The sequence below is a fragment of the Plectropomus leopardus genome, chromosome 6, assembly GCF_008729295.1.
Source record: "Plectropomus leopardus isolate mb chromosome 6, YSFRI_Pleo_2.0, whole genome shotgun sequence".
Lineage (NCBI taxonomy): Eukaryota > Metazoa > Chordata > Actinopteri > Perciformes > Serranidae > Plectropomus > Plectropomus leopardus.
In genome coordinates, this window is record NC_056468.1 from 19,639,391 (window position 1) to 19,664,446 (window position 25,056).

Genomic DNA, 25,056 nt, shown 5'->3' on the forward strand with positions numbered 1-25,056 from the left:
AGCAGCTGTGGCCTTGAAACAAACCATCCAGCTGATGCGAGACGAGATACGGACCGCTCTGAGCCACATTGTAAGCTTTTTTACCGCTTAAATCAATCTATTAACTTATTAAAACAACTCGTGGATATTCACAAAAAGAGGTAGGAAGTGTCATCTTCCCCAGTGTCGTTTCTGAAAACCTTTCATGCATTGAAAAAAGTACATGATTTAATTAACAATTAAAAAGGCCACTTTGGGGTCAAGTGCGGATTATTAGTAAATGGGGCCTTGGGCATAGACATGCATAAGGCTCCAACACCTCTCCTACAGGAGCAAGAGACACACTTCGTTGTTGTTTTGTCATTTTTTGTTTTCTTTTTTGTCTTTGCTGTTTTGTGTCTCTCTGTGGTAATTTTGTCTCTAGTTATGGTCGTTTTGTCTTGTTGAAGTCATTTTGTGTGTCTCTGAGGCTGTTTTGTCTCTCTTGTTTTCTTTTTTTGTGTTTATTTGGTTGTTTTGTGTCTTGTTATAGTCATTTTGTGTATCTTTGAGGCTGTTTGTGTCGTCTTTGGTTGTTCTGTGTCTTGTGGTTATTTTGTGTATCTTTGAGGCCATTTTCTGTCTCTTCACAGTCATTTTGTGTGCTTTTGTGTCTTTTTCTTGTACTTTTGTGCCTTTTTGGTCATTTTGTGCATCTTTATAGTCATTTTGTGTCTTAATGTTGTCACTTTGTACCTCCTGTGGACGTTCTTTTGTCCCTGTAGTTATACTGTGACTTCTTCCGGTCTTGTGTTTCTTTGTAGTCATTTTATGTCTTCTTGAGGTCATTTTGTGTCTCTAGTCATATTGTGTTTCTTTGCTCCTGTGTCATTTTGTGTCTGTAGCTATTTTGTGTCTTTTGGTCATTTTGTGTCTCTCTGTGGTTGTTTTTCCTCTTTTTATAGTATATTTGTATCTCTTGGCAGTTCCCTTGTATCTCTTTCTGATCTCTTTGAATCTCTTCCTAGTCTGTACGTGTTAATTTATGTGACAGTTTGTAGATGAAGACCAGGAAGGCCCCTGACACTTTGGGCCCCTTGGGCCAGTAATCAATCCACGGTTCATTTCTGTTATGTCACACTGAGAGCATCACCTGAGCAAATGTTACTTACCTCTAAATCCGTGAGTTTTTGCTCTGCTCCCTGATGTTGAAACCTACTGACCAAGTGTGTCTCCTGCAGAATGAAACCGGACTTCCTCCCGACGTCTCTTGCCAGTCCTTGAACACCACAGGGCTGACTGGGCCAGAGCCTCTCACTGCTCACCAACTCCCCCTCTACCGCTGCTACATGCTGAAACTGTCCAAGGAGACCGAGGAGCTGTCACCTCAGCTGGTGACAGTCAGCCAGTACAGTAAGGATGTGGAGACGATGAAGAAGGTCCTGGCAGACAATCACAATTGCAGCATACCCCACTTTGACCAGAACATGGGCGGCTTTGTATATGCCAAATGCCTGCTGGATCTTTTAGACCGTCGGCTCAGCAGCGCAAGGGTTTGATATTAACTGTGTAGCTTGAATGTTGTATTTATTTATTTTACACATTATTGAGACATTTATTTTTGTAATCCAGTTTTTATATGGATAAAAAAGTTCTTATCAGCTCATTGGGCTGTCAGTATCTGATAACAAAGTAATATTTATTCAAAACAAAGTGATATTCTGTGATAATAAAGTCAGTCATGATTTTCATTTTGGTTGATTTTATTGTGATTCAGAATCATTTAAGGCATTTTAAAATGTGTTGCATGATGACATTTGGAACAGAACAAACAAAACTCAGATGCAACACATAGAAAACATCTTAAAACAAATGAAATGCAACACTAAATTTGGGGAGAACCAATGTGGGCAGATCCAATCTGCAATGATATACTGTACATCATCAGGTACAAAACCCCCTCACAAGAACAGCAAACAAAAGTTTCGAAATTCAACTTGGTATGACAAACATTTTAAAATCAGAGGATGATTGAAATAAACACACACACAAATGCCAAGATGCAGCGGGGCTTTCTGTCTTAAGTTAAATAGACCTGCTTGCATCACTGTATTGAATTGTAATAACTGCTTGTCCCCTCTTATTGTAAAATGAGCAGCCTGTACATCAACGGCTAAATAATTTGTAAAAAAAAAAAAAAAAAAGAAAGTACAATTGCCCAATAAAAGACATCTGCAATCCACAATGATTCACAAAAAAAGCTGCACATTCATCAGATAAGAACTATTAGTGGTGTCAACCGCTACCATAAAACTCAGAGTAAACAGAGTTGTTCTGCATGAAAAAAAAAGTAAAAACACGTCAGCCTGAGGAGTGCCTCAAAAAAAAGACTAATCAGTGTGCAGAGATCAAGAGTAAGGGCACTTTATTTAACCTTTCGGCTGAAGTACATGAGACATGCTGATTAAATCTGCACAGTGTCTAATTCTCAAGCAGTCAACTGAGCGCTTTGTCAAATATGTCAGTAACAAAAATGAATGGATGGGTAAACTCCTCTTTAATATGGCTTTTGGACTGTTTCTGTGAGCTGTGTCTTTTCACACGACAGTCTGGTTGTTTGCTCTGTCATTAACATTAAACTTAAATTTGTGCAACTATGAGCAGAACAAAATCCACCCATGTGACCTTTACCCTTATAGACGTGGTTTCCTGCTGAGAGAGACCCTGATTCAATTTGTTCATCGCTGAATGGAAAATAATTTTGCAGCCCTGAGTGACCAACAAAGAACAGGAAAGACCCTTACATCTAAGCTAAGCTCTCGTAACACTGTACATGTGAATATAGTATACTGTATATATAATCTGTGCTGCTATTTCTCTAATGCTCCCTATGAGGGCTGTAAAGTAATATCGCTCCATGATGCTGTGTACTGCCCGGTAGAAACCCATTTACGCAACATATAAATGATGTGTATAATTTGCAGTTGAACTCACTGGAAATGGGCAGAGCAAGCAAAGTATGAAGGAAGATTTTCAGCATGGATGAAAACCACCAAGAAACCACTATTGTCAACTGGCAAAATAACATTCACCTGAGTAAATGATAGATGGAAAAAAATACAGCATATAGTACTATTTAAAGGACCAGTGTGTAGGATTTAGAAGCATCTAGCAGTGAGGATTGCAGATTCAAACCAACTTAAACTTCACTTAAGTGCTAAGCATGAACTCCCCGTGAGGAATCCTTCAGTATTCATTGTACATGAGATTTTACCAGGAGCTGAGTTAGCAGCAGACGTCTCCTCCTCTCCAAAAAAAACCCAAACGCTGTGATTAAAAAAGGTATAAACACTGAATAAAGCAGTTTCATGTTACAAATCTGTATTTCCGCGCCTGTTTGACTCGTCACAGGTGAGCTGCCAGCCCAACACCTGCTAATGTGTGCTCACCTTTTTTTCTCTAACAACTTAAGATCCAGATGTTCAGGAGGTTTTTGTTTAGTGAGAGTCAGATTATCCACAGTCTCCTCCTCTCCAAAACAAACAAACCCAGTGATTAAAAAAAGGTTAAAACAGTGAATAAAGCTGTTTCAAGTTAAGAATCCGTGTTGCACAATAAAATCATAGAGGCTCAACTGCTGGCACTCTCACAGGACATGGGGGAGGACTTATTCGTTATACTGTGGCATCTGCGGTCTGCCTTGGGTTGGAATATATTTAAAACATTACACTGAGTGTACCCAAAAAGCTCTGTCAAGCGGAGCTCACCCATGGAGGCTTGAAATAGTATCTGAGCTGACTCTGTCGATTCTAGCGCTGTCTGTTGTGACATCGCAGCCCCCGGTACACTGCGCATGCGTCATACCCCAAATCTCCCATGAGGTCAGAGAGCGTGTCCCAGCCTTCTTCCTATGTAGATATAAACAGCTAATTCTATAGTAACGAAAATGCTGTGATCCTTAGTTTTAGGTCGTTTTAAACCAAAGAAAACATACTAATTGTGTTATATTTCAATTCAGCCAATGTATCCCACTAAATCCTACACACTGGACCTCAAGCACAGATGGGTCCAGGAGTGATCACCTTCACCATGTTTCAGGTGGTCCTCTACATTCTCATCAAAAGCCTTTGTCAGAGGTTTCAGAGCCTCCAAAAAGGAAAAACTATACTGCTGGCTAGTTCTTAAAAAAATCCCACATTTATCTCCTTGAGAGAAAAACATCCTTTCCAAACAACGTATACAGCTGAGGGAGAACACAAAAAGAACACTCACTCAATATTTCCCTTTTTGACACAATGTTGTGTTTTTACATTATAAAAGTAATTTAAATATATATTGTTGTTCAGAAAGCAAACAACCAGTACCACCTTCAGATAAACTACTAAGAGGGGCTCCAGTAGTTGCTATCATTAAAATATAGTATGATAAAAGCCATTTTTGCACAATTGTTACAAGTGTAACATCAAAGGTGGGGCTCCCTGTAAACAAATGTTCAACCATTGTACATACAGAGTAACAGTGAGCCAGCTTGCATTTATCATTTCATTTAATATTTAAGGGGAGTTGTGGATCCGTGGAAGACGTTGTGTCCTTGCTGCATGGCTATAAAAGGTAAACTAGTGATATGTTGTTTTGATGACTGCTGTTGAAGGGTTCAGGTGGCTTCTGGGTCACCTCACCTCCTCTCCGTGCTACACATTTGTGTGCATGACTGCCTGGATGGCTTCTTCAGGTAGCAGGGATGGATCACTGAGAATGGACGTGGTCGTGCTCAGCTGGCGAAGGGTGCTCAGCACCACTGAAAAACAAGAAACCACATGTCAATAACCATAAACCTGGCTGTGGAACTGTGGTTGAATAATTACATTTACTGAAGTACTATACTTCAGTGCAGTTTTTAAATATTTTTACTTAACCTGAGTATTTCCATTTTATGCTACTTAACACTTCTACTTCACTACGTCTGGTGTGGATCTCCTTAGGGATCTTGTTTTGCTTTAGTTTTAGTTATGTTATTGTGCAACTGTCTATGGTCTCCTTCTTTAAGGAAACATTCTTGTTCCATTTCATTTCATCGTGGTTTCTCAATTTATTGTGAGAATACTATAACCATTACTGTAGTATATCCTTATTTTTAAATTTAATTATAATTTACTGCTATTATAAGGAAAAATGGGGATCGAATGTCACAAATAAACAAATAAATCTCAGGGGCCAATATTGCACTTTTTACTGCACTAAACCTATTTAATATTTTAATTGCACAGGTGGGACCAAGTCATTGTCTTGCAAGTCACAAGTCAGTCTTCAGCACTACACAACATGCACTAAATTCACAATATTATACAACTAAACATGATTTGGAGGTTCTGTACCTCAACTATAACTCAGTTATTTGCAATACCAACTGTGTGGGAGGCAATGCTTTGGGTCTAATGTAAAGACCTCTTTTGGGAAAGTTTGCAACATGTTACACTGAAAGTTTTCCAGCACACTGTGGGAAACCTGTCATTTACTAGGACTGTTTAATGACCGCTGCATTTGAACTCACCCCCACTGAGCCATGGATGTCATTTAAACATCAGCTCCAAGCTTTAGTCCTGCTCTAGACAAGGATTTATTGGCTACATGTAGCCTTAATTCAGACCATATTTTAAATTAGTAATTAAATATTATATTATACTTTCATATAGCATATTAAAATTCCAAAAAAATGTAAATAATTAACAAAAGTAGTGCATACCCCCACATTTACATTATGAATGTTTATGTTTATCATATACACAAATTATGTTCTAGTTCTAGTAAACTTGGCTTTTCAACCCTGAATAACCGAAATTTAAACGTCTAAATACAATTGGCTAGTTCCGATCAAGCAGTTTCATTAGTCAAGAGGCATTCAGTGAGGGCTGATAACACTACAGCGGGACTTTTAACTCTTTATGTATCACTCCGCGTCACAGCTGTTCTAAATCGCTAATTAGGCCTAGATGGTAGGGCAACAGACCGCTCTGAAAACCGACTTTGTGTCCCTCCATTGAAGATGTCATACTGTCTTCCGCCTCTTTTATTGTTGTATTAGTTGTCCTGTCAGCTCGGTCACATCGGTGTGCTTCAGGGCTTTTCTGTGTACGCGTGGAGCCGTCGCCCGTGCTGTCGCTGCTAGCTTAGCTGCTTCAGTACAGCTAGCTGATTAACCCCGCGGGCCGCCTCAACACTGCGAACAACTGCATTACGAAAATGGTGCGCGGAGACGAGGACCCTTTTAAATCCGGCCCGGGAATTTTTGAAGGACGCTCGCCCGGCAGAGACTGGTTAACCCGCTCACTCCCGTCACAGGAGCCGGAGTTTCCTCAGCTGTGTGAGGCAGCTGGACGTGACCGCCTGCGCGAGGGCGGGAGGCGGCGGAGACTGCAGGTGTGAGCAGGTAAGGATCCTCGTGCTCGCCTCGGTAAGTCAAGAAGAGAGACACAACACAATACAACACACTATTGTGCATGATACTAAGCAGCTGCTCTGCGCATTACATGCAGACCCAACTAACATACAGAAGTGAGTTAGTTTTGATGCCGGGTAATATTTGTCACTTCCAGGGGTTGGCGAACTATTTTTGTCAGCGAAGACTAAAAAAATTATTAGAGAACAAATAAATCATAATTTGTTGTCTCGCATATAAATAAAGTTTGCTGAACTGTTGTATAACAGCAATATCACACTCAAGGTCGTGCTGTTGTATATAATAACAGCTGTGATTTCTAAACATCTAAAGACAATAGACAAATAATAGACCTTTATTATAACATATTATCAATGCTAAATTGCTCAGCGGTTTTTTTTTTTAATGCCCTTTGTGTCACGCTGTGGGACAATGACTTGGGAGGGTTTTCAAAATTGTGTCACAACGATTTGACTGCTGGACACTGACAGATATGTAACATTTAATTTGAAGGGACAGCACCATTAGAAGTGAAGTAAAAAACTGGAGCGATGGCCCTGGTTAATCTTCCATTTTCTGCAGCAGTGCAGGCCCAGCCTCCGATGAGCTGCTTAAATTGCAACTTTAATGATAGAAATCTTTTGACGTCACATTATAAACTCTACTAAGTATCATGCTTAATTCACATTGAAGCAGGAACAAAAGCGTATTATTTTGACCAAGTGGGAGGTAAGAAAAACTGTTGCGTCATGTTAAAAATGAGATGCACTGTTAAGTTTCCTGTCATGTCATGGCTGCGCGATAAGGCTTTGAAACAAACAGAGATAGTGTCAGATAACTCAGTTACACACTGTGGTGATCTATTGCTTTGCGGTTGGTAGGAAGTGCTGGGCTGCAAATAATTTACAACTGCTGATCCTTTCTATTGGAGCCATAGAGTAGGCAGGCTGCTGACATACATAACATTTGTGTATCTGTTTGTTGTGATTGTATATGAAATGTAAATCCTTTACTCACTTGGTCTGAGCACTGGGAGGGAGCAGTGACGATCGAGCCATTGCAGTGTGGTCTGGCACAGCTCCGCTCTGCTTGTAGTGGACACCATCCCGTTGAATGACTCAAAGAGAGGTTTGATAATGATGCTGAACTAGAATGGATGACGGTCAAAGATCAATAATACTACGGAGTGAGACAAATGCAATTCTGCCTGACCAACTGTTTGAGCCCAAGACTCTAATTGGTACATCAGCAACTTCATGTTTGGTAGACTGGGGCATATCCCAGCTGATACTGGGTGAAAGGTGGATTCGCATGTCTTTGAACTGTCGGGGAAAACCAGAGAATCTGAAGAAAACCTGTGATGACACAGGAAATGATGTGCTTCAAAAAAGCTTACACCATACTCTGAATATCATGGTTTCAACTCCCTTTACGCATTAAAATTACAAACTTTTTCGGCCTCAAATTTCCAGACGTCTCTGTAAGTTTTTCACACTGTATTTGACGACTGAGCACAAAAGCTCTTGGAAAAATGTATACATTGTGGCTTTTCTGTCAAAACTCCTATGCAGAAAATTGGGCAACAGTGCACTATCAAACATCTCTACCCAAAGAGGAAGTGACCTAACTGGTGCAACCCATACTTGTATTAATTTACCATAACATAATGAATAAATCATATATTATTGTTCCCCTCATATATTTAGTCTCTTTTATAAATAAAAAGCAAAAATGAGTTGAAAAAAGTTAAATAATTTATCATTACAGCATCCGTGTGGCCGAAATCAAATTACACATTTTTCCATATAGCACAGGAGCCCTGCATTAAAGAGTAACTTTACACCCCTGACTTTTGGCTTGACTGCCTTCTCCCCGTACTGTTAAAAAAGTCTGAAAAATGGGCAGGGCTGGGAAGGGGGCTAAGACAAGACCAGTCACCCAATCATGCCGCCTCTTGATCCAAAGCATCTCCCTGCCCCCCTGCACCCAAAGTAGTATGTTGGTGAGAGGACTGTGTCGGGGCAGCGACGGGGGGCTCAGTTGGTGACACAATATGTAGAATTTTTATACTTTGCTCTCAAATGTCAAGGGTTGGGCCTGAATCAGTCAACAACACCAAATACCAATATGTATTATTTTGTTTTTTTTAACTGGAAAAAAAAGTGGTTTGGGGGTTTAGTTACACTAAAATGAGCAGCAGTATGAGATCTTTTTCATTAAAGGATACAATCCAGAACTTCCAGTTCTGCAGTGTGCGGCTCTGCACGTATTCATTAAACTTCTCCTGCATGTGGTTGAGGCGTTGCCGCCTGACGGGCACCCCTGTCGCAGGCAGCTGTTCCTGACACGAGCTGTGGTTCAGCATTGACATCAGACAGAAACAGCTGAGAAACATGCAACATGTGTGTATTTTAACAGGGGTGACACATGCACAGCGTTTTAACATACTTAATGGAGGTGTTTAGCTCCTCTATCTCCTCTCGTAGTCTCTTGATCTCTTCCTGCATCTGCTGTCTCTCCTGTTGGAGCTTCCCAATGTGATCCACTGTCTTCTGCAGAGTGACTGCATTACTGATCTACATGTACAAAATTAATGAATATCTGAGACAGCAAATTTAACACTTAAAACTATATATGAAGCAAATACTGTGCGCACACATGGAAAAAACAGTGATGTCCTGAATCTGTAATGGATGCTTGATGGAGACAGACTTACATTTGATTGTGACTTCAGAGTGGGAACCAGGTTGCAGAGTGTTTTGAAGCCAATGTTTATGTTTGATCGTCTCTTTTGCTCAGCAGATATGTACGTTATCCTCCGGCTCTGTCACACAGCAGCAGTGGAAACATTACACAGAGGCTCACTGAGATTGTGTCATATACTACAATGGAAAAGTGCAAACGCTTCTGATGTTAAAAAAAAAGAAGGGTTATTATACATTAAATTCAGTTTGTATACATTTGCTTTAGCATTGAGATTTGTGGCTTTGTGTGTACATACTTTAACATCATTTTCATTCCAAAAAAATGATCAATCACACTAGCTGTAAGACGCTAGCTGCTAATGTCAGGGAAACATTTAATCTGAATTTCAGCGGTAGAAACTCTGTAGTCTGTTACAGTCATTCACAGGCTGCAAAGATGGTGCAGAGACACCATGTGTTAGAGACATCATCCGTCGGAGCAGATGGAACTATTTTGGGGGGGGGGGGTTAAAAACATAGGCGTGTAAGCAAAGTGATTTAGACAGAGGGTGAATCCCGGTGTTTCAGCACAGACAGTATGTGGACAACAGTGTTGTTTTGAACATTAAAGCATGTTAACATGTTCTAGTAGAAACCTCACATACAAGAATGAACCTGAAAACGACTATTATAGATACCCTTAAATAAATAATTTCTCTCTGAACCTGAGTCCAAGACAGTAGTAATTGAGCCTAACCTGAACCCGACAGGCATTTTGGATTTTATGTCTGAACCGACGTCAGCAGTTGCTGAAACACTGTATGTGTTTAACCCTGTCACACAACTGCTGGAAAATTAGGTAGATCCATCATTTCAATGTAATTTTGCCCTATATTTTCACTATTAATAACTTGAAGCCCCATTTGAAGTAGGCCAAACTTGAACATCATTTTTGAATATTTGCCCGCACCCGACCCAGCTGAAACACAAACCTGATTTTGTTCATTCTTTATCAGAGGTGCACTGCTGCTGCAGATCAGTGACTGGGGACTAGGGACTTGATCTAGCTGACATGGTGATCCTTGCCCTGATCCTGGCTGACTGGGAACTGAAAAACAAAAAAAAAAAACAATCTTGTTTACATGTTGTGGGTATGGATTTATGATGCGATTTTTGGGTAGAAATAAGACTTACCAACACTTGGGGAGGCTTTCTGATTTTTGAGGCTGGAAGAATAAGACTTTTCTTTGGGGACAATCGGTTTGGGAGATTTCTTCGTCTGGGACACAGCGTGACATCCAGGAGTGAGAGCCATGAAAAGAGGGCAAATAGACAAGAGATAAAAAATAAGAGATACAAGCAATATAATAAAATCTAGTCTTTCTGATCATATTGATCAGTTGAGTTTTAAGACCAGTAAAGTTTTAATTCCACATTTATATATTATACACATTATAACAAAATAAACATTGACATGTAAATGCTGCGGTTTTGTAATTTTCTATTGGCAACTCAATTTGAGGACCAAATGTGGCATAAGAGCTGCAAACATACCCCTCGAAGTTGAGGAGAAGCGATGACCACTCCTGTATTATGGACAACATGCTCCGCTTTCAGAGGTGTTGGTGTAACAATCACAGCACCGGCATGAGCTGGGAAAGGAGCTGAGAGGAGGAACATTGACAGTAAGGTACTGCAGTGTTAGTTTCATGTGCATTCATTTGTTAAAATTCATAAAGGAGTTGTTATTTTTGACAAGTTTGCCCTCTGCATTTTTCCTCAGTGACTTTCTAGTTTTATTGAAAATAAACTCTGTGGTAAACACAACCCAGGTTTCAAGCCAAAAATTTTATATCTTTTTTTTTTTTTTTTCAGCATTTTACCATACAACATGAATAATCATATCAACAGCATTCAAGTGTTAAATATCACAAATAAGTGTTTTTGATATTCTAACACACTTGTTAAAAAAGGCAAGAAACCTTGGCTATTTTTAATTAATAAATATGAGGTTTGCATTACTTTTTTAACAAATAAAAATCAATTCACAAATTAATTCAGTTCCACAAATTCTGTTCTGTATTACAATAGCAAGGCTAGATTGTGAACAATATTACAAACAAAATTGGAATTCCAATTTAAAAGATTGAACATGTTTTTAATGCGTTGGCCTATCCCTAAATTGAATTTCACAAAAATAAGCTGTCTTCTATTAAAAATGAAAGCAAGCAGCATCCTCATGGCCAAGGGGTTGGGTTGCTGACTGTGGACTGCAACCAGCTGTTGTATATATTTTATTAGCCTTATATTAACTTTACACTTTATAGTAGTTGGTATATGAAGTATATTAACAGCTCTTTGGTTCTAAAAATCCAGAAAACAATATTAAAAACGGCTATTTTACTGAACAAAATTAAAAAACAAACAAACAAACAAACATGGAATTTGTTTGCTGCAGAGATTATTATCCTTAATTTGTCTGAGTACAAATACACTTCTATTGGAAATGTACCAGATGTTTTCCCCTGTGCTTGCCAAAAGACATCACCAGTGGTACAAATTGCAGTGAATCAAATATACATACAAAAACTGTTTTAAAAAACAGTATGACTGAGAAAAAAGGCTTGAGCGCTATCTTGTGGTAATTAAGTTGAAGTGAAACAGCCGCCCAAATGTGTAGAGATGTTCCCTAAACACCTCACGTGCAGACTATAGGCAGACACTACAATTTACAGATGCTCCCTAAATGCCTCAAATGAAGGCTACTGCCACTGACAGCAGAAAAGATTGTTATGTCCACTGACTCTACATTGCACCCTGTAATGACATCAATACAAAGTGTCAGGCTACTGTTTCAAAATCAGAGGGCAATCACATAAGAGCGGCGCACTGACATAGCGCAAAATTTTTATCATTTCAAAAATAATCATTTTCAGCAAGGGGAAGCATGTAGAAACAGCTGTTGCGGCATGTGTGTGTGGCACACTCACCTCCTGCTTTCACTTATGTAACCACCACGTGGGGCAAACATGCGCAGAAAGAATATATTTATTCCAACTAACGAGAAATGATCAGATTACGCATTTACGTGGTTCAGGGTTCCTACAGTTTAAGAGAAGTAGAATTTAAGACTTAAAAACTTTTTTATGCCACTCAGAATGTAATTTAAGGCTTATTTTGCAAAAACTAAAATGAAAGAAAAACAAAATATGAACCGACACATATGACTTGAAGTTGGGGACAATTTTGTCGAAATATTTAGTGTGACATAAACCATGACTTTATGCCGACTTTAGTGCTAGAAGCATTTTTTTATATATATATATATATATATATATATATATATATATATATATATATATATATATATATATATATATATATATATATATATATATATATATATATTTATATTATATTATTTTTTTAAATTTAACAATTACTTTGAGATTTTGCAATGCAAAGCCCAAAAAAGAAATAAAATCCCACATCCCATGTTTTTGCATTTTTAAGGCTTAAAATATTGCTTTTGGACTTTTTAATAACAATTAAGGCCTTATTTTTAGATAGATGAATTAATGCCTTTTATGACGTTTTAAGGATCCGCGGGAACCCTGATGATTATATATTCCTATTCATATTTTTCTTATAATTAGTGGAATATAATAGATCATCATTGTGAAATGCACACATTCTCAGATATTGCAAATCAAACATCTTGAGATCAGAAACAACAGACCTGTGAGGATGAGGTGGGACGGGGGGAGGGTGTTAGCAATCCTTTGCACAGGGGGGTTTTTGTTGGCACTGGGTGACTGAAAGGGGCGAGGCAGGGCAAAAGTCTGAGGGTGCTGGACGGAAGCAGCAGGTAATGGAGCCAAGGGCTGGAGCTGGGAAGGAGGAGGTGGAGGTTGTGTGGATATGGAGCAGTACTCTGAGGCGTGGCTGAAGGTGGTGGCAGCGTCGCTGGGTGTGACAGTAGAGGAGGCTGTGTGTGTGATCACAGATGGTGCTACAGTCTCCTCCAGCGATGAGTTGTGGTCCAAGGGTGAGGGAACCATGGGTGCTGCTGACGCCATGTCCCTTCCTTGGAGATATTGTGCTAGAGGAACATGGGATAACGGCTGAGAGACTGAGGAAGCTACGGCTTGATCACTGGACGCCACCTGCCCAGGAAACAGAGAAATGTAGTTTTGTACATAGGCGCCATCAGCAGCTGTTCGACTGGCTTGACTGGCCATGGGAGAAGGGATGGGCAGTGGGCCAGGAGGGGAGATGTGGTTGCTTGTGAGCATGGACGGCAATAACTGGGCCTGGTATGGGACGACAAAGAAAGAAGGAACAAACACACTTAGTCCGTTCTGCTAGTGCAATATCAAACAAAAGAGATGTAGTTTATTTTAATTCACATTAGCTGGAAATTTTCTCTTTTGTGCTGCTTTAGACTATGACAGAAAAAGTTACGTCTGACTGCACATAAACCTTTTATTTGATTTATCTATTACTCAGCAATGAAAGTAACAGAATTGGATTGATTAGTCATTTAAATATTAACAATTAATTGTAGGGTTGTACTGAATAGTTTGAAACGTTGCCCGTAATGTTGATATTAGAATTTTAAATCAGCATTTATATGCTGCACAACTTTGTTTTTTTGTTTGTTTTCGCAGGTTTTTCATTGTGTTTAAACACAGTATTTCTACACAGTTACTGTTTAACATAAGGCTTCACTGATAGTACTGTTATTACTGTGCTCTTTGCAGAATTTAATTCCACTGATGGCTGCAGAGAATTGTTTCTGTCTTGCGTGATCCAAACATTTTCAATAAGTCCAGAACGTTGTAAAGTCCAAAAGTAAAAATGTATTGTAGAGGAAAACATGCAATCATTTCCAAAAGTTACAATGTTTTTAGCTAATGAAATATTCTGCTTCAGTCCATATTTGTTGGAGTTAAGCATTTCAAAAACAACTTATCACTGCAGTAAAAAAAACTATTTGCTCTCCTTCTGATGTGAAATCTGTGTGTTATTTCTTGCTCTCTAAAGCCAGGCTCCACTGAGAAAAACAGTTATTCTGGCCAACTGAATACAGGAGTTGCTCATATACCGCTGCCTAAATCAGTTAGTTTGTTTGTGTTATCGTGTGACATTGGTGTTTTAAAGGGTTACCCTGGATTCAGCAAAGCCAATAACACAAAAAAACTAAATGAGGCAGTCAAGGCAGCGGCTGATGAGCACTGTATTCAGTTAGCCAAAATTACTGTTCATCTTAATGGAGTCTGGAGATTTTGGTGAGAGCATAGCTGGCTTCAGTTCACTGTCAGAAAGGGCTGTCTGCCTCACTGTAAAGTGGTGAAAATATTTTCAATATAGTTTACACTTTAACTGCTATAAAAACATTTTTTTAAGGTGGCTTTCATACTGGACTCGTGCCTGCTTCTCCAAACTGGGAGCTTGCCGACTGACATCCACTGCATGTAATATAGTGACTTTGAATGAGCACCTCATACAACGCCCCTCCATGAGATCCAAACTATCTGCCAAATTTTTTTTTTTTTTTTTGGTATGGCTTTCTAATACAGTTACTGCTATCTATTTTTGTATGTAAAAATCAGACAAGGAGCTATGCTTAAGCTGCATTTATGGACCCTTCAAGGACAATGAAAGCAGACAGAGAAGCGAAGTATTTATTCATATATTGAATGTTTGATTCTTAAAAAAAAAATACATTTAATGTTAAGCCATTTGAGCGGCCAGTCATGGATGAAAAGTGCTATGTAAATAAAGTTTAGTAATATTATTGTGTTACATAGATTGTATTTGTGTAACTACACTAAGACAGAAAGATGGTAGAAGGTGTGACATCCTTATTAACTGACCCCTAAAAAACACAAAGTCTTTAATCTAGGAATAATAGCACAGTCCTTGAACAAACTGTCATCGTGGTGGTGTGTGTTAGGGACTGCACCTTGGATTGGTGTTTACCTGTGACTGAGAGCTGCTGCTGGGTAGAGGGGTAACAGATGGTGCAGTGGGTGAAACAGAGGGGAAGGCGGGCTGACGGAGGCTGTGAAATAAGTCTGGAACAAAAGTCTCTATGTTAGCTAGAGGTTAGTAAAATCACACTACTTTCTGTGTTAGACTAAGCCAACTGCTTCAGCAGAGTTACTAGAACATGTGCGCTTGATTCCTGTAAAATGTGCACTATTAGTGTGTGCGCACTGCAGCTGCGGGTGGTGTCTTACTGCTACCTTGCAGTGGATCAAAGGAGTCCATGAAGTCTAGGTTGGGTTGTAGAGGGATGAGTCCTGGTTGGATCATGTCTGCGTTCCCTGCGTGAGCTGTGGAGGGTTAAGAGGCAGAGGTAGGGAGAGTAAGGGGAGGACATCCCAGTTCATAACATAATGTTAAGATCAAGCCCCATGCAGTAATCATATTCAGTTTTAACTTTTTTTTTCATTTCATTATACACAAAAGAAAACATAGTTATTTTCTAGTAGAAAATGCCCCTAAATCTTACATAACTAAATCATGTACAGTATAAGTACTACTGATTCCATTAAAAAAAAAAAAAATAATAATAATAATAATGATTTCCTCACCAATCTCCCTTGGATTGGGCCAGGCTATAGGCTGGTGCGAGGACAACGTAGAGAACAACGTGTCTGAAAACTCAGACATCAGAACATCCATGTCAAAGAGGGGGTCCATCTCCATTGGGGCGGGTGTGTCATAATTTTTACGAGGCACACGGCGTGCGGCAGTCTCTTCATCCTGAAGAAAGGAGACACGGAGCATGTCTGGAGAGACTTCCCCGAACAGCAACAACTGCTCCTCTGGCCCCTTTAAGTGTTCAAAAGGCAACCACCAAGCCAGTTAGTGACACACAAGCATGCAGTGATGAGTACAGCAAACATAGTTTATCTAATAAACAACACTTTGTCTCCACACTTCATGCAACAGTCTTAAAAAATGAATTCCCCTTATACAGATTTTGTGTCTATACGCATGTTACAAGCTCATGACAGTTTGACAGAGTTTTAGGGTAGTACTGAGGAAAAACATTTTTTTTAGACTTCGAGACTAAAGTCGTAATATTATGGGGAAAAATGTTATAATATTACGTGAATAAAGTCATAGTTTACAAGAAAAAAGTTGTAATTTGAGAGAATAAACTGGTAATATTACGGGAATAAATTTGTAATTTTACGAGAAAAAAAAGCTGCAACAGGTAACTTGTTGACCTGTGTTCTCGCCTGTTTTACAGTTTGCTGGCAATATGTTTATTTCTGTAATATAATATCCCCTTTCTCGTAAAAATATGACTTTCTCTTAAACTTACAACTTTTTTTCTTGTAAAATTAGGACTTAATTCTTGTAATATTACAACTTTATTCTCATAAAATTATAACTTTATCTCGTAAAACTACAACTTAATTCTTGTAATATTACAACTTTATTCTCATAAAATTATGACTTTATCTCATAAAAATACAACTTTTTTCTCAGAATATTCCAACTTTATTCTCAAACTTACTTTATCCTTGTAATAGTACGACTTCATTCTTGAAATGTAACTTTTTTTTTTCTTAAACATGGCTCTAATCCTCTGTTGTACAAGCTAAAGTGGGCGAGATTATTCAGAGGAACTGTGTTGGCAAAGCCTTAAAGCATCTATTAAGAAGTATATGATAATGTGACTGTGAATGGGTTAGTATGGGTTCATGCCATTACTATCAACATCTGGTTGAGCAGATGCTGGTAGTAATGTTCATCTAGGTACTAACAGCACTTGGTGGGTTGAGCATGATGCAGTTTTGCATACCTTAAGCAAGCTTGAGAGGTCATCATCCTTGTGCTTCTGTAACTATAAGAGAGATAATGAGTTCAAAATTGGATTAATATTTACATTTAAAGACAAATCACATAAAGATATATGAAATACCAAGTATCCTAAACTATTAATTCAGAGTTCATGCTATGAGCAGCATGCTATAAAGGGGTAGGGGAATAAATCATACAGCATAGTATCAAAATATTTTGTGCTACAGTATTATACAAAGACTGCTGAGCATTGATTTTTTTTAATGATATAAATTACCCAATGTTAGTGATGGCCAGTCAAATGGTAATAATAAAAATGTTATTTTTTTAGTGAACAAAATAATTATAAAGATTACCAACAATAAAAGGAGACAACTATGAAAATAACAATAACAAAGAAACAACAGCAAAGCTTTCAGAACTGATCATTGCCTCTGGCAAGCTCAGGGAACGGCATTTGTTTTATTTCCATGATAATGGATATATAAACAAGCGGGTCAAAGTTCAGGACGTAATGTTATAAAGAAGTAGTTTGTCCTGATTGTGTGCATACTGTATGGAACGGTGGATTATTTGTAAGGGCTGCAGTATCTACGAAAAGTAAAAAGAAAAATTATGCGATTCAGAACGCACCCCAAGTCAAAGAGCATTTGAGCAAAAACTTCAACAGCAACTTGGCGATAATGTAGCCGACCCCGCTGTTGCGTTTGTCACTTGTAGTGTGAACATAGCATTGCAGTGTATTTATAAAATCTGAACAAAACAATACCCTTTTTTTAAAGTATGTTCTCCACTTGTGGTATTCTCTTATGACGATTTCAATTCTTCTTTTCCAGCATTTCCCCTCTGTGGCAATGCCCTGCATCAGACAGAGGGAGATAGGAAAAAGTCCATAAAAACACACAGCACAAAGACAGGAAGTGAGAAGGAGAACATAAAATTCAATCACAAGCAACTATTTGAGAGAGGAAAGAAAATGATCCGAGGGGAGGATTTTGGTGACAATAAACAACACAAAGTTAGCATTGCTATTTGTGCGTCATATTTTTTTTGCCTCTACCTCTGTAGGACGATTGACATCCAAGTCCATACTTCCATCAAGGGGAGTTGCAAAGTGACAGACAGGATTCTCCCTTTTCTCCACATCTAAACGTAGAAAAACAACCTCAAAGTCACCCTTACTTGAAACATACAGTCCCCTTTTTCTATACTGGTAATTAAATTTACTATGCCATAAAAAAAACAATAACATCTTATCGCAGACATTGCTTTCAGTGGACAAAAGAACAGTCAGAGCTCAGCTCAGAGCTCATGAGAAGCTTGACCCAGTTTGAGTTTATGTTTGAGGCATGAGTGAGAGTTGCTATCAGTCACTGTCACAGAGCTGCCCGTGGCATGTAAACAAACCGACAAAACTGCAGCAATTTGCAAAAATGGTACCAATATTTATCTTAAATTAATAAAAAAAAAAAAAAAACGAACCAAGTTCCACAGTTTATTAACAGTTGTTTCAAATTTTACAGATAATGTTGCAAGAACTGTTTAAGGAATACTTCACCTCCCAAATTACTACTTGTATATCCATTATTCAAACTTTTTTATGTTAAATGCCTGAGGAAAACTTTTTTTGGCTCGCATGCTTCCACAGTGAATCAAGAATCCAAAAACAGAGACAATTCTTGATGAACTGAAGTTATAAGCGACTATAGTTAACAACAGCAAAACATCTGTTTAAAAACTTTAATACAACTAATGCAGTATCATACAAGTCATATTTATGCAGTCATATGCTCAGTACTTCCCAAACAGACAGCAGAAAACTGAACTAAAAGTGAAACGTATGTTCTCTTGCACAGCTGACTCCATTTACAAAAGTAGTAATTTATCCTCACTAAGCATAAGAGCTGCTGGTCTACTGCTCCTTTGATAGGTAGTTTGTTGCGTTATTGTGTGACAGTGGTGTTTTAAAGGATTAATTCGGATTCACAGATCGAGGGAGTGGTGGACCAGCAGCTTATGTGTTCAGTGAGATAAAATTACGGTTTCCATTTCGATCCTGTTGCAAAGGCCTGTCTGTTAGGGAGGTACTGAGGATATCAATGGATAAATAAGACTTTGATTAAACTGCACTAGTTGTGTAAGAGTTTAACAGATGTTCTGATTTAGTTTTGTTACAGTTAAAAGTGATACCCTATGACTTCAATTCATTTCTCAGTTTTTGGATTCTTCGTTCATTGTGAAGCCATGCAGGAAAACTAAAGTTTTCTTCACAAATTCAATGTAACACAGGGTGAGTACTTGAGATACACATGGTTATTTGGGAGGTGACCTATTCCCTTAATTATAAGATGTAATAAAAATGTGAACGAGATGAAGAATAAAGCCTGGTGACATCTGGATCCTTATATGAACATGATGTGCCAAAACATTGATCTAAGTAAGAATCACATTTGTGAATTTCTGACAACAGATTTGTGAACCAGATCCTGATGTTTTAATGCATGCTACAACTCTGTTAAAGAAGCATTCAAATTCAGATCACTTCAAGCTAAAAACTAAACAATACAGTCAACACTCAACAAATAGCAAATGGAAGAGGAACCCTTACACTGCATATACCAGGCTCTCCATATGGCGTTGTTGAGGCGAATCTTGTCTCTCCATAGCAGTTTTAGACCTTTGAAGTTCTTCCATTTGGGAGACACCAACTTACCACTAAAACGACAAGAAAAACTACAGTAAGTTGATTTCTCAAGTGATGAGAGACATTCCCTGAAACGAATAAGATAGCTTAACTTGTTCAGGCAGATCAGTATCTCTACTGTAATTCAAACCCTCAGAGATCACAGTGCTCTCCTTTCTGTTATCAGCAGAAGAAGCCCTTATATTCTCGCTTTTTGAGGATAAAAATCAGATTTCACAGACTCAAGAAAAATGCCACTCCTGTCCTCCACCACCGATTACAAAAACACCTAAACTGGGATTTTTTAAAACGCTTGTTTTATCAAGAATCTGTTCTGCTCAACTTAATACAGATGCTTGAAAATTACCCAAAGTCTTAATACTGAAGAGTGATGCCTGTTCACAGTAATACTAAGCCAGCGTCCATCACTTACAGGTAAGGAAGCACTGTTTGAGGAAAGGAGTTAGATATCTGATGACTGACACACAGGCCTGAATGTGGCTCAAAATGGCATTACAGTAGGCTCTGTCTTTTGTGCAAATGACGAAGAAATTGCAAATAAAAAAACAAAAACAATGACAGAAAGAACATTTTACTTGTTAATGACAGGTGATTTTTCTCTCGTCATGGGAATAGATAAATGCCAAAAACTACCCTGAGCGCACCGACAATTTGAAAAGAAAAAAGGTACAGGTCACCTTGACCAACACTGGCAGTGTACTAAAAGACTTCAAGAGATAAAGTAAGCAAAACAAACAAGCAGGGACCTTTCAAGGTCAAGCTAAAGTTAGAATTATATTAACAACTGGAATACGGAGACAAGGAGTCAAATAAACAGAGGACACACGTATACTATTAAATATAAAACAAGGCAGCATTGGAGGAATTCACTGTGCATGGTTTAGTATGTGAAAGTCATATTTACTGTACAGCAACATTACTGGAGCCATGCCCCACCACAATTTTTTTTCTAAGTCATACAGGCAATAATAAACATCTAAGCTGCCCCATACTGGACGCTGGTACGAAGTTTGACAGTAATATGTACCAACTTTTTAAAACATTTTTCTAATGACATAGTTAATAAGTTAATTAGTTATGATTATGCTGACAAGTCTGTGCCCTTTTACTTGTATATTCCAATAGTGCTTCTAAAAAGTGGTCCAGCTTCAAAAATATAAAATCCATTCATGCTATATCAGATGTTCTGATCATGGCTGGCCACCATAAATGAATGAATGTGCGGGAAACCATACAAAATCTAAAACAATATCTAGCCTCATATCACAATATCAATATAAAATCGATATATTGCCCAGCCATAAAAAGATGTTCGAGGCAAACAATTAGAAATATGTTTTTTTCTGATTTCAGTGCCGTTTTAATGAGGAAATGTTTATCACAATCGTAAAGAGATAGCTCAGCTTCCTTCTTTCAACCCCTCCCCTGTTACAGAGTGTCCTTCCTGCCCAGTCCTTTCCAGCTGTCATTTGTATGCTTACTTTTTGTATGAGTCCTTGGGAGAAGAAAAAGCTGTTGCAATCAACAGTCCAGGTTAGTACAATGAAAAGAGAAAAGGCACAGGAGAAAACTTTGCAAATCCTCAAATGGTCTTATTGTGAATAAAGGCTCTCGTGTACATAAATAATCTGCGTGTCGGATGAATGACAACAGCAGAACAGTAACTGGTAGTAGTGCTTTCCTGGTCTATAAATAATCTGCCCAATGGATCCACTTTGGTGCCATTTTAAGTGCAGAGGGAATCCTCTGAGCAGCTGGCTGTGCATCAACACTACAGTGACACCACTGCTGTAAACAGACCCATGGGTAACATGAGCCCATCATTTATTATTTTCTGACTCAATTCTTAACATCATCTGCATTTAAACCCAACTTTTATCTGCGCATATCAGTTTGAATCTTAGCTTATACACTACTTTAACACTGTCTAAAGTTTATAAACTAAACAACATTTACTGTCCTGGTTTTTGTCTTTGTCTTTTCAGGACACTGGGCTTCACATCATGAATTACATCTTATAACTTAAAAGGATTTGATCTGTAGGTTTGGTGTAGTCTGGAAAATAAAGTCCACTTACTGCTTTTTAATGCTGTGAAATATTGATGACTTTGATTTGAGCCATGGTGGCTCTTGGGGGTTATTTTGGTATTGGTATTTGTGACATTTCATAGACTAAATGATAAATACAAAATTAAACTGAGTGGTATGTGAAACAACTATTTTCAGAGGGGTCAGCTGATTTAATAATTTGACAAATGAACCAAACAAGTCTAGAGCTGTGCCTTCAAGCACTACCAAAACAAAGCACTCTTCTTACATGAAGGAGATCTGTCTTTTAAGATTCAAGACTTGCAAAGCCCGTGGTAGTTTTGGCAAGACATAAATCTTTCCCGGCATCTTGTTTTGGCTCGATACCACAAAAGACACTCCTGTATGAATTGTTCAACCCTTCTTTAGAAACAAAGAACAAGAACAATCAGAGTTTGATCAAGGTTCAATACTCTAAGTACTGCACTTAAGTATAAATGTGAGGTGACGGTTGTACTTTACAATAAAATCACATAATGAGCTTACCAATTACGTCAGGATGTATTGTTTAGGATTAAACCAGTGGTTTCCATCGTTACAGCTTACATATTGTGACTGTAATATGAGACATGATTTAAGTGGGAATGGTAGTTTTAGCATTTCACCTTCACGGTAAAAAAATACAAAAATGCTGAAGGTGTGATTTTGACCAGGGTTTGTATCAAACAAGAATGTTTTCCTATGACAGGAATATGATTTGTAGGCTATGGCATCTCTTTTATTTACTGGTATGTTGTAACACATTTTATCTTTGTCCAAAAATTACAATGCTGGCAACTTGGATATTGCACTTGGCCATATTGCCGTTTCAATAATAATTTGATTAGTTGTGCAACCGTTCTCAGGGTGCCTTCCAAAGAAAGGAGACTCTTTTATCATTGTAGAAGTCTGCATGTAGTTAAACTTTTGTGTCTCTAAATTACTCACATTACTTCATTTAATCATCTGTTTGGGACCTGAAGAGGTAAAACCATCCAAAATTATATGTGAATACAAATGTCTGTGTCAGGCATTCTTGTTTTCTTCTTTCATACCCCATTAATCATTTTATGAACCCCCAGATTTATGTGACCTTTAGATTTGGGAACAACTGGACAAGACTGCCTAATTGTTCATCATGGGTGGGGAAAAAATTGATACTGCATAGTGTCATGTTATTTTTGCATGGCAATTTCGTTTTGATACATGGACGACAAATAACTTTTTTTTATTATTATTATTATTATTATTTAAGTTCATTATGTTACAAATACAAATAAACTTTCGGTAGCCTACTATGTTTTTCTAACTTTTTCAGACCACTTTTGATGCAAGAAAAATGATTAAAGGGAAACGCCTTTATCTTTAAAACTCATATTAAATAGAACAGATGTTGACCATTATTTCATAATTTATTATTATAATTTAGATTTGACGCCATTTTTTTAATGGAAGTATGTGCCTCCTTTTTGAAAATAACAAAAATAAAGGTAAGATTCTTCATCCAGTTGCATTTTATTTTCAATATCATAAATAAGCATCCGTATACGTATATGATAGCAGTCAACTTAATTATCTCCTTTTGTTTAATTTTATTTATTTTACCTATTTTATTAATGTTGAATTTATTTTATTTCCTTTTATTTGTGGTTTTATTGATTTTGTGAGTTTTGGTAATTTGTTTGTATTATTTTATGTTGACATGATGCTTCCTGCATCTTGCATTATTTGTCCTCTTGTTTTAATTTCATCCTAACTCCACCCTAGTTTGTCTCGCTTGTGCTCACTAGGACTTTTTGGCTTTCTGTTATTGTAATGCCTTCTATATTTCCCATTTCTGCTTTTGCTTTGTTTGTCAAAGCACTTTCTGAACTCTGCTTTTAAAGGTCCTATATAATTATTATTATTAACTGTCATATCACTGCATACCTTAATAGAGGTATATTGCTGCAGCCCTAGTATCATTATTATATCATAACGTTGGGCCTCTGGTGATTCCCATCCATATTTTTACATAGGCTCTACATTGATCAGCTATAACATTAAAATACTGCCGATGCATGAAATGCAGTAGTATTATACCAATTTGATAATGTTATATATAGTAATATGACGGCCACGGGGGATTTTATTTGCAAGACTTGTGATGGGGTATTTTTACTCTGAGGTATTGATGTTTTGTCCTTCCTTAACCACAATCATGAGTGGTCAAGCAGGAAGTTGCATGAAGAGGAGACTCGTGACTGCAATTTCACACCAGTGTATCCCATGCCTGACTTTTCTGGTCTGCACAGGACTAAGGAGAGCTCAGTATGAACTGTGTGCAGAGCAGTGAAGTTAATGTCCTCATGTGTGTGCACGGTGTTGGGATGTGTTATAAAACATACCTGTACGCCAGAGTCATGCACTCAAAGAGTTTAGTCAGTGAAGCGTCTATGGAGAAGTGGGACGTGCTCGCCTTGCCAAAATGATAGGTCTGACAGGTCTGTTTGTTGACAGTATCGAAGTCGTATCCTTTCTTCGGGGGGTGCTCGCTGTGGGGCGAGGACACCATGAAGTGTCCGCTGTGGATGATCTGTGACTCCAGCCCGTCTGACCTCCTCAGCCCCAGCTGAGTCTCCTCCGGGTCCGAGTCGTCATCCTGCTCCTGCTTAATGCTCGCCGGGGTCTGACGGTACTTCTGCCGAAAAGAAACCTCTCTTGTAGCCATGTCGGTGAACTCACCAAACAAATAGCTAACGTTAGCCAGCGAGCTAGGACAATAAAAGTCTGTCTGTCATGAGGCTTGCAGACGGATTGAGGCTGATCGTTGGTTAAAGTTTGTCAACTTGGTGCCGTGCAGTCCGACTTCTCGGTTCACTCATTTTAAAGCTCGCTGTTTGTGATTAATGGTCCAACTTTACTTGTTGTTGTCTTGTTTGATAGTTGACGTAGCTGGGAGTCGCACTGACCAGCTGACAAAAAACAGCTTGCAGGCTACAGAGCAGGAAGTTCCTGTGGCAAAGCGTTTGTGATTGGTCGGAGTCAGAGCCCCACCCACTGGAGGACTCAAAATAAGACTGAAGTGACAGGTTGCGTTCACAGCACTTCATGAAAATAACTACCAGAAAAAAAGTAAAAATTATCTACACATCAGAAGGCTTAAATATAAATATATATGTATCTGCCACCCGTGTAAATACCCATAAATTGTCTCTGAAATGAAAAATAATAGATGTAATCTCAGAGATCACCATCCTGAAATTTCAAAGTTGTTTTTTTAGCACTCCCTGTCCAAAAGTTTCAATAACTCTTCTTATAACATTGAGGGGGGGGGGGGACTCAGATGGTAGCTGGTGTCGCCCCGGTGCCCTCATCAAAAAGCCTGTGTGATTTTTTTCCAT

General features: G+C 38.3%; 1 protein-coding gene across 1 annotated transcript; it reads right to left on the reverse strand.

Annotated features, from left to right (window-relative positions):
* Window positions 1-1,703: 1,703 nt before the first annotated feature.
* Window positions 1,704-24,625, reverse strand: LOC121944192 (MLX interacting protein). The gene is made up of 17 exons (XM_042487903.1): window positions 24,061-24,625; window positions 19,511-19,617; window positions 17,963-18,048; window positions 17,672-17,761; window positions 16,904-16,945; window positions 15,681-15,921; window positions 15,330-15,419; window positions 15,064-15,158; window positions 12,818-13,391; window positions 10,633-10,742; window positions 10,273-10,357; window positions 10,071-10,186; window positions 9,111-9,218; window positions 8,843-8,970; window positions 8,622-8,745; window positions 7,412-7,541; window positions 1,704-4,756 (listed from the first exon to the last, which is right to left on the reverse strand). Exons 1-17 carry the CDS (start codon window positions 24,381-24,383, stop codon window positions 4,650-4,652), a joined length of 2,556 nt encoding a protein of 851 aa, XP_042343837.1. The 5' UTR covers window positions 24,384-24,625; the 3' UTR covers window positions 1,704-4,649.
* Between the last annotated feature and the right edge of the window lie 431 nt (window positions 24,626-25,056).

Excerpts from the sequence above, each read along its gene's own strand:
- LOC121944192 (XM_042487903.1), bottom strand. The coding sequence starts at position 24,383 with ATGGCTACAAGAGAGGTTTCTTTTCGGCAGAAGTACCGTCAGACCCCG. Across the intron at positions 15,922-16,903 it reads ACCTCTCAAGCTTGCTTAAG|GGGCCAGAGGAGCAGTTGTT; the intron begins GTATGCAAAACT and ends GAACACTTAAAG. Across the intron at positions 10,358-10,632 it reads CTTCTCCTCAACTTCGAGGG|ACGAAGAAATCTCCCAAACC; the intron begins GTATGTTTGCAG and ends GCTGTGTCCCAG.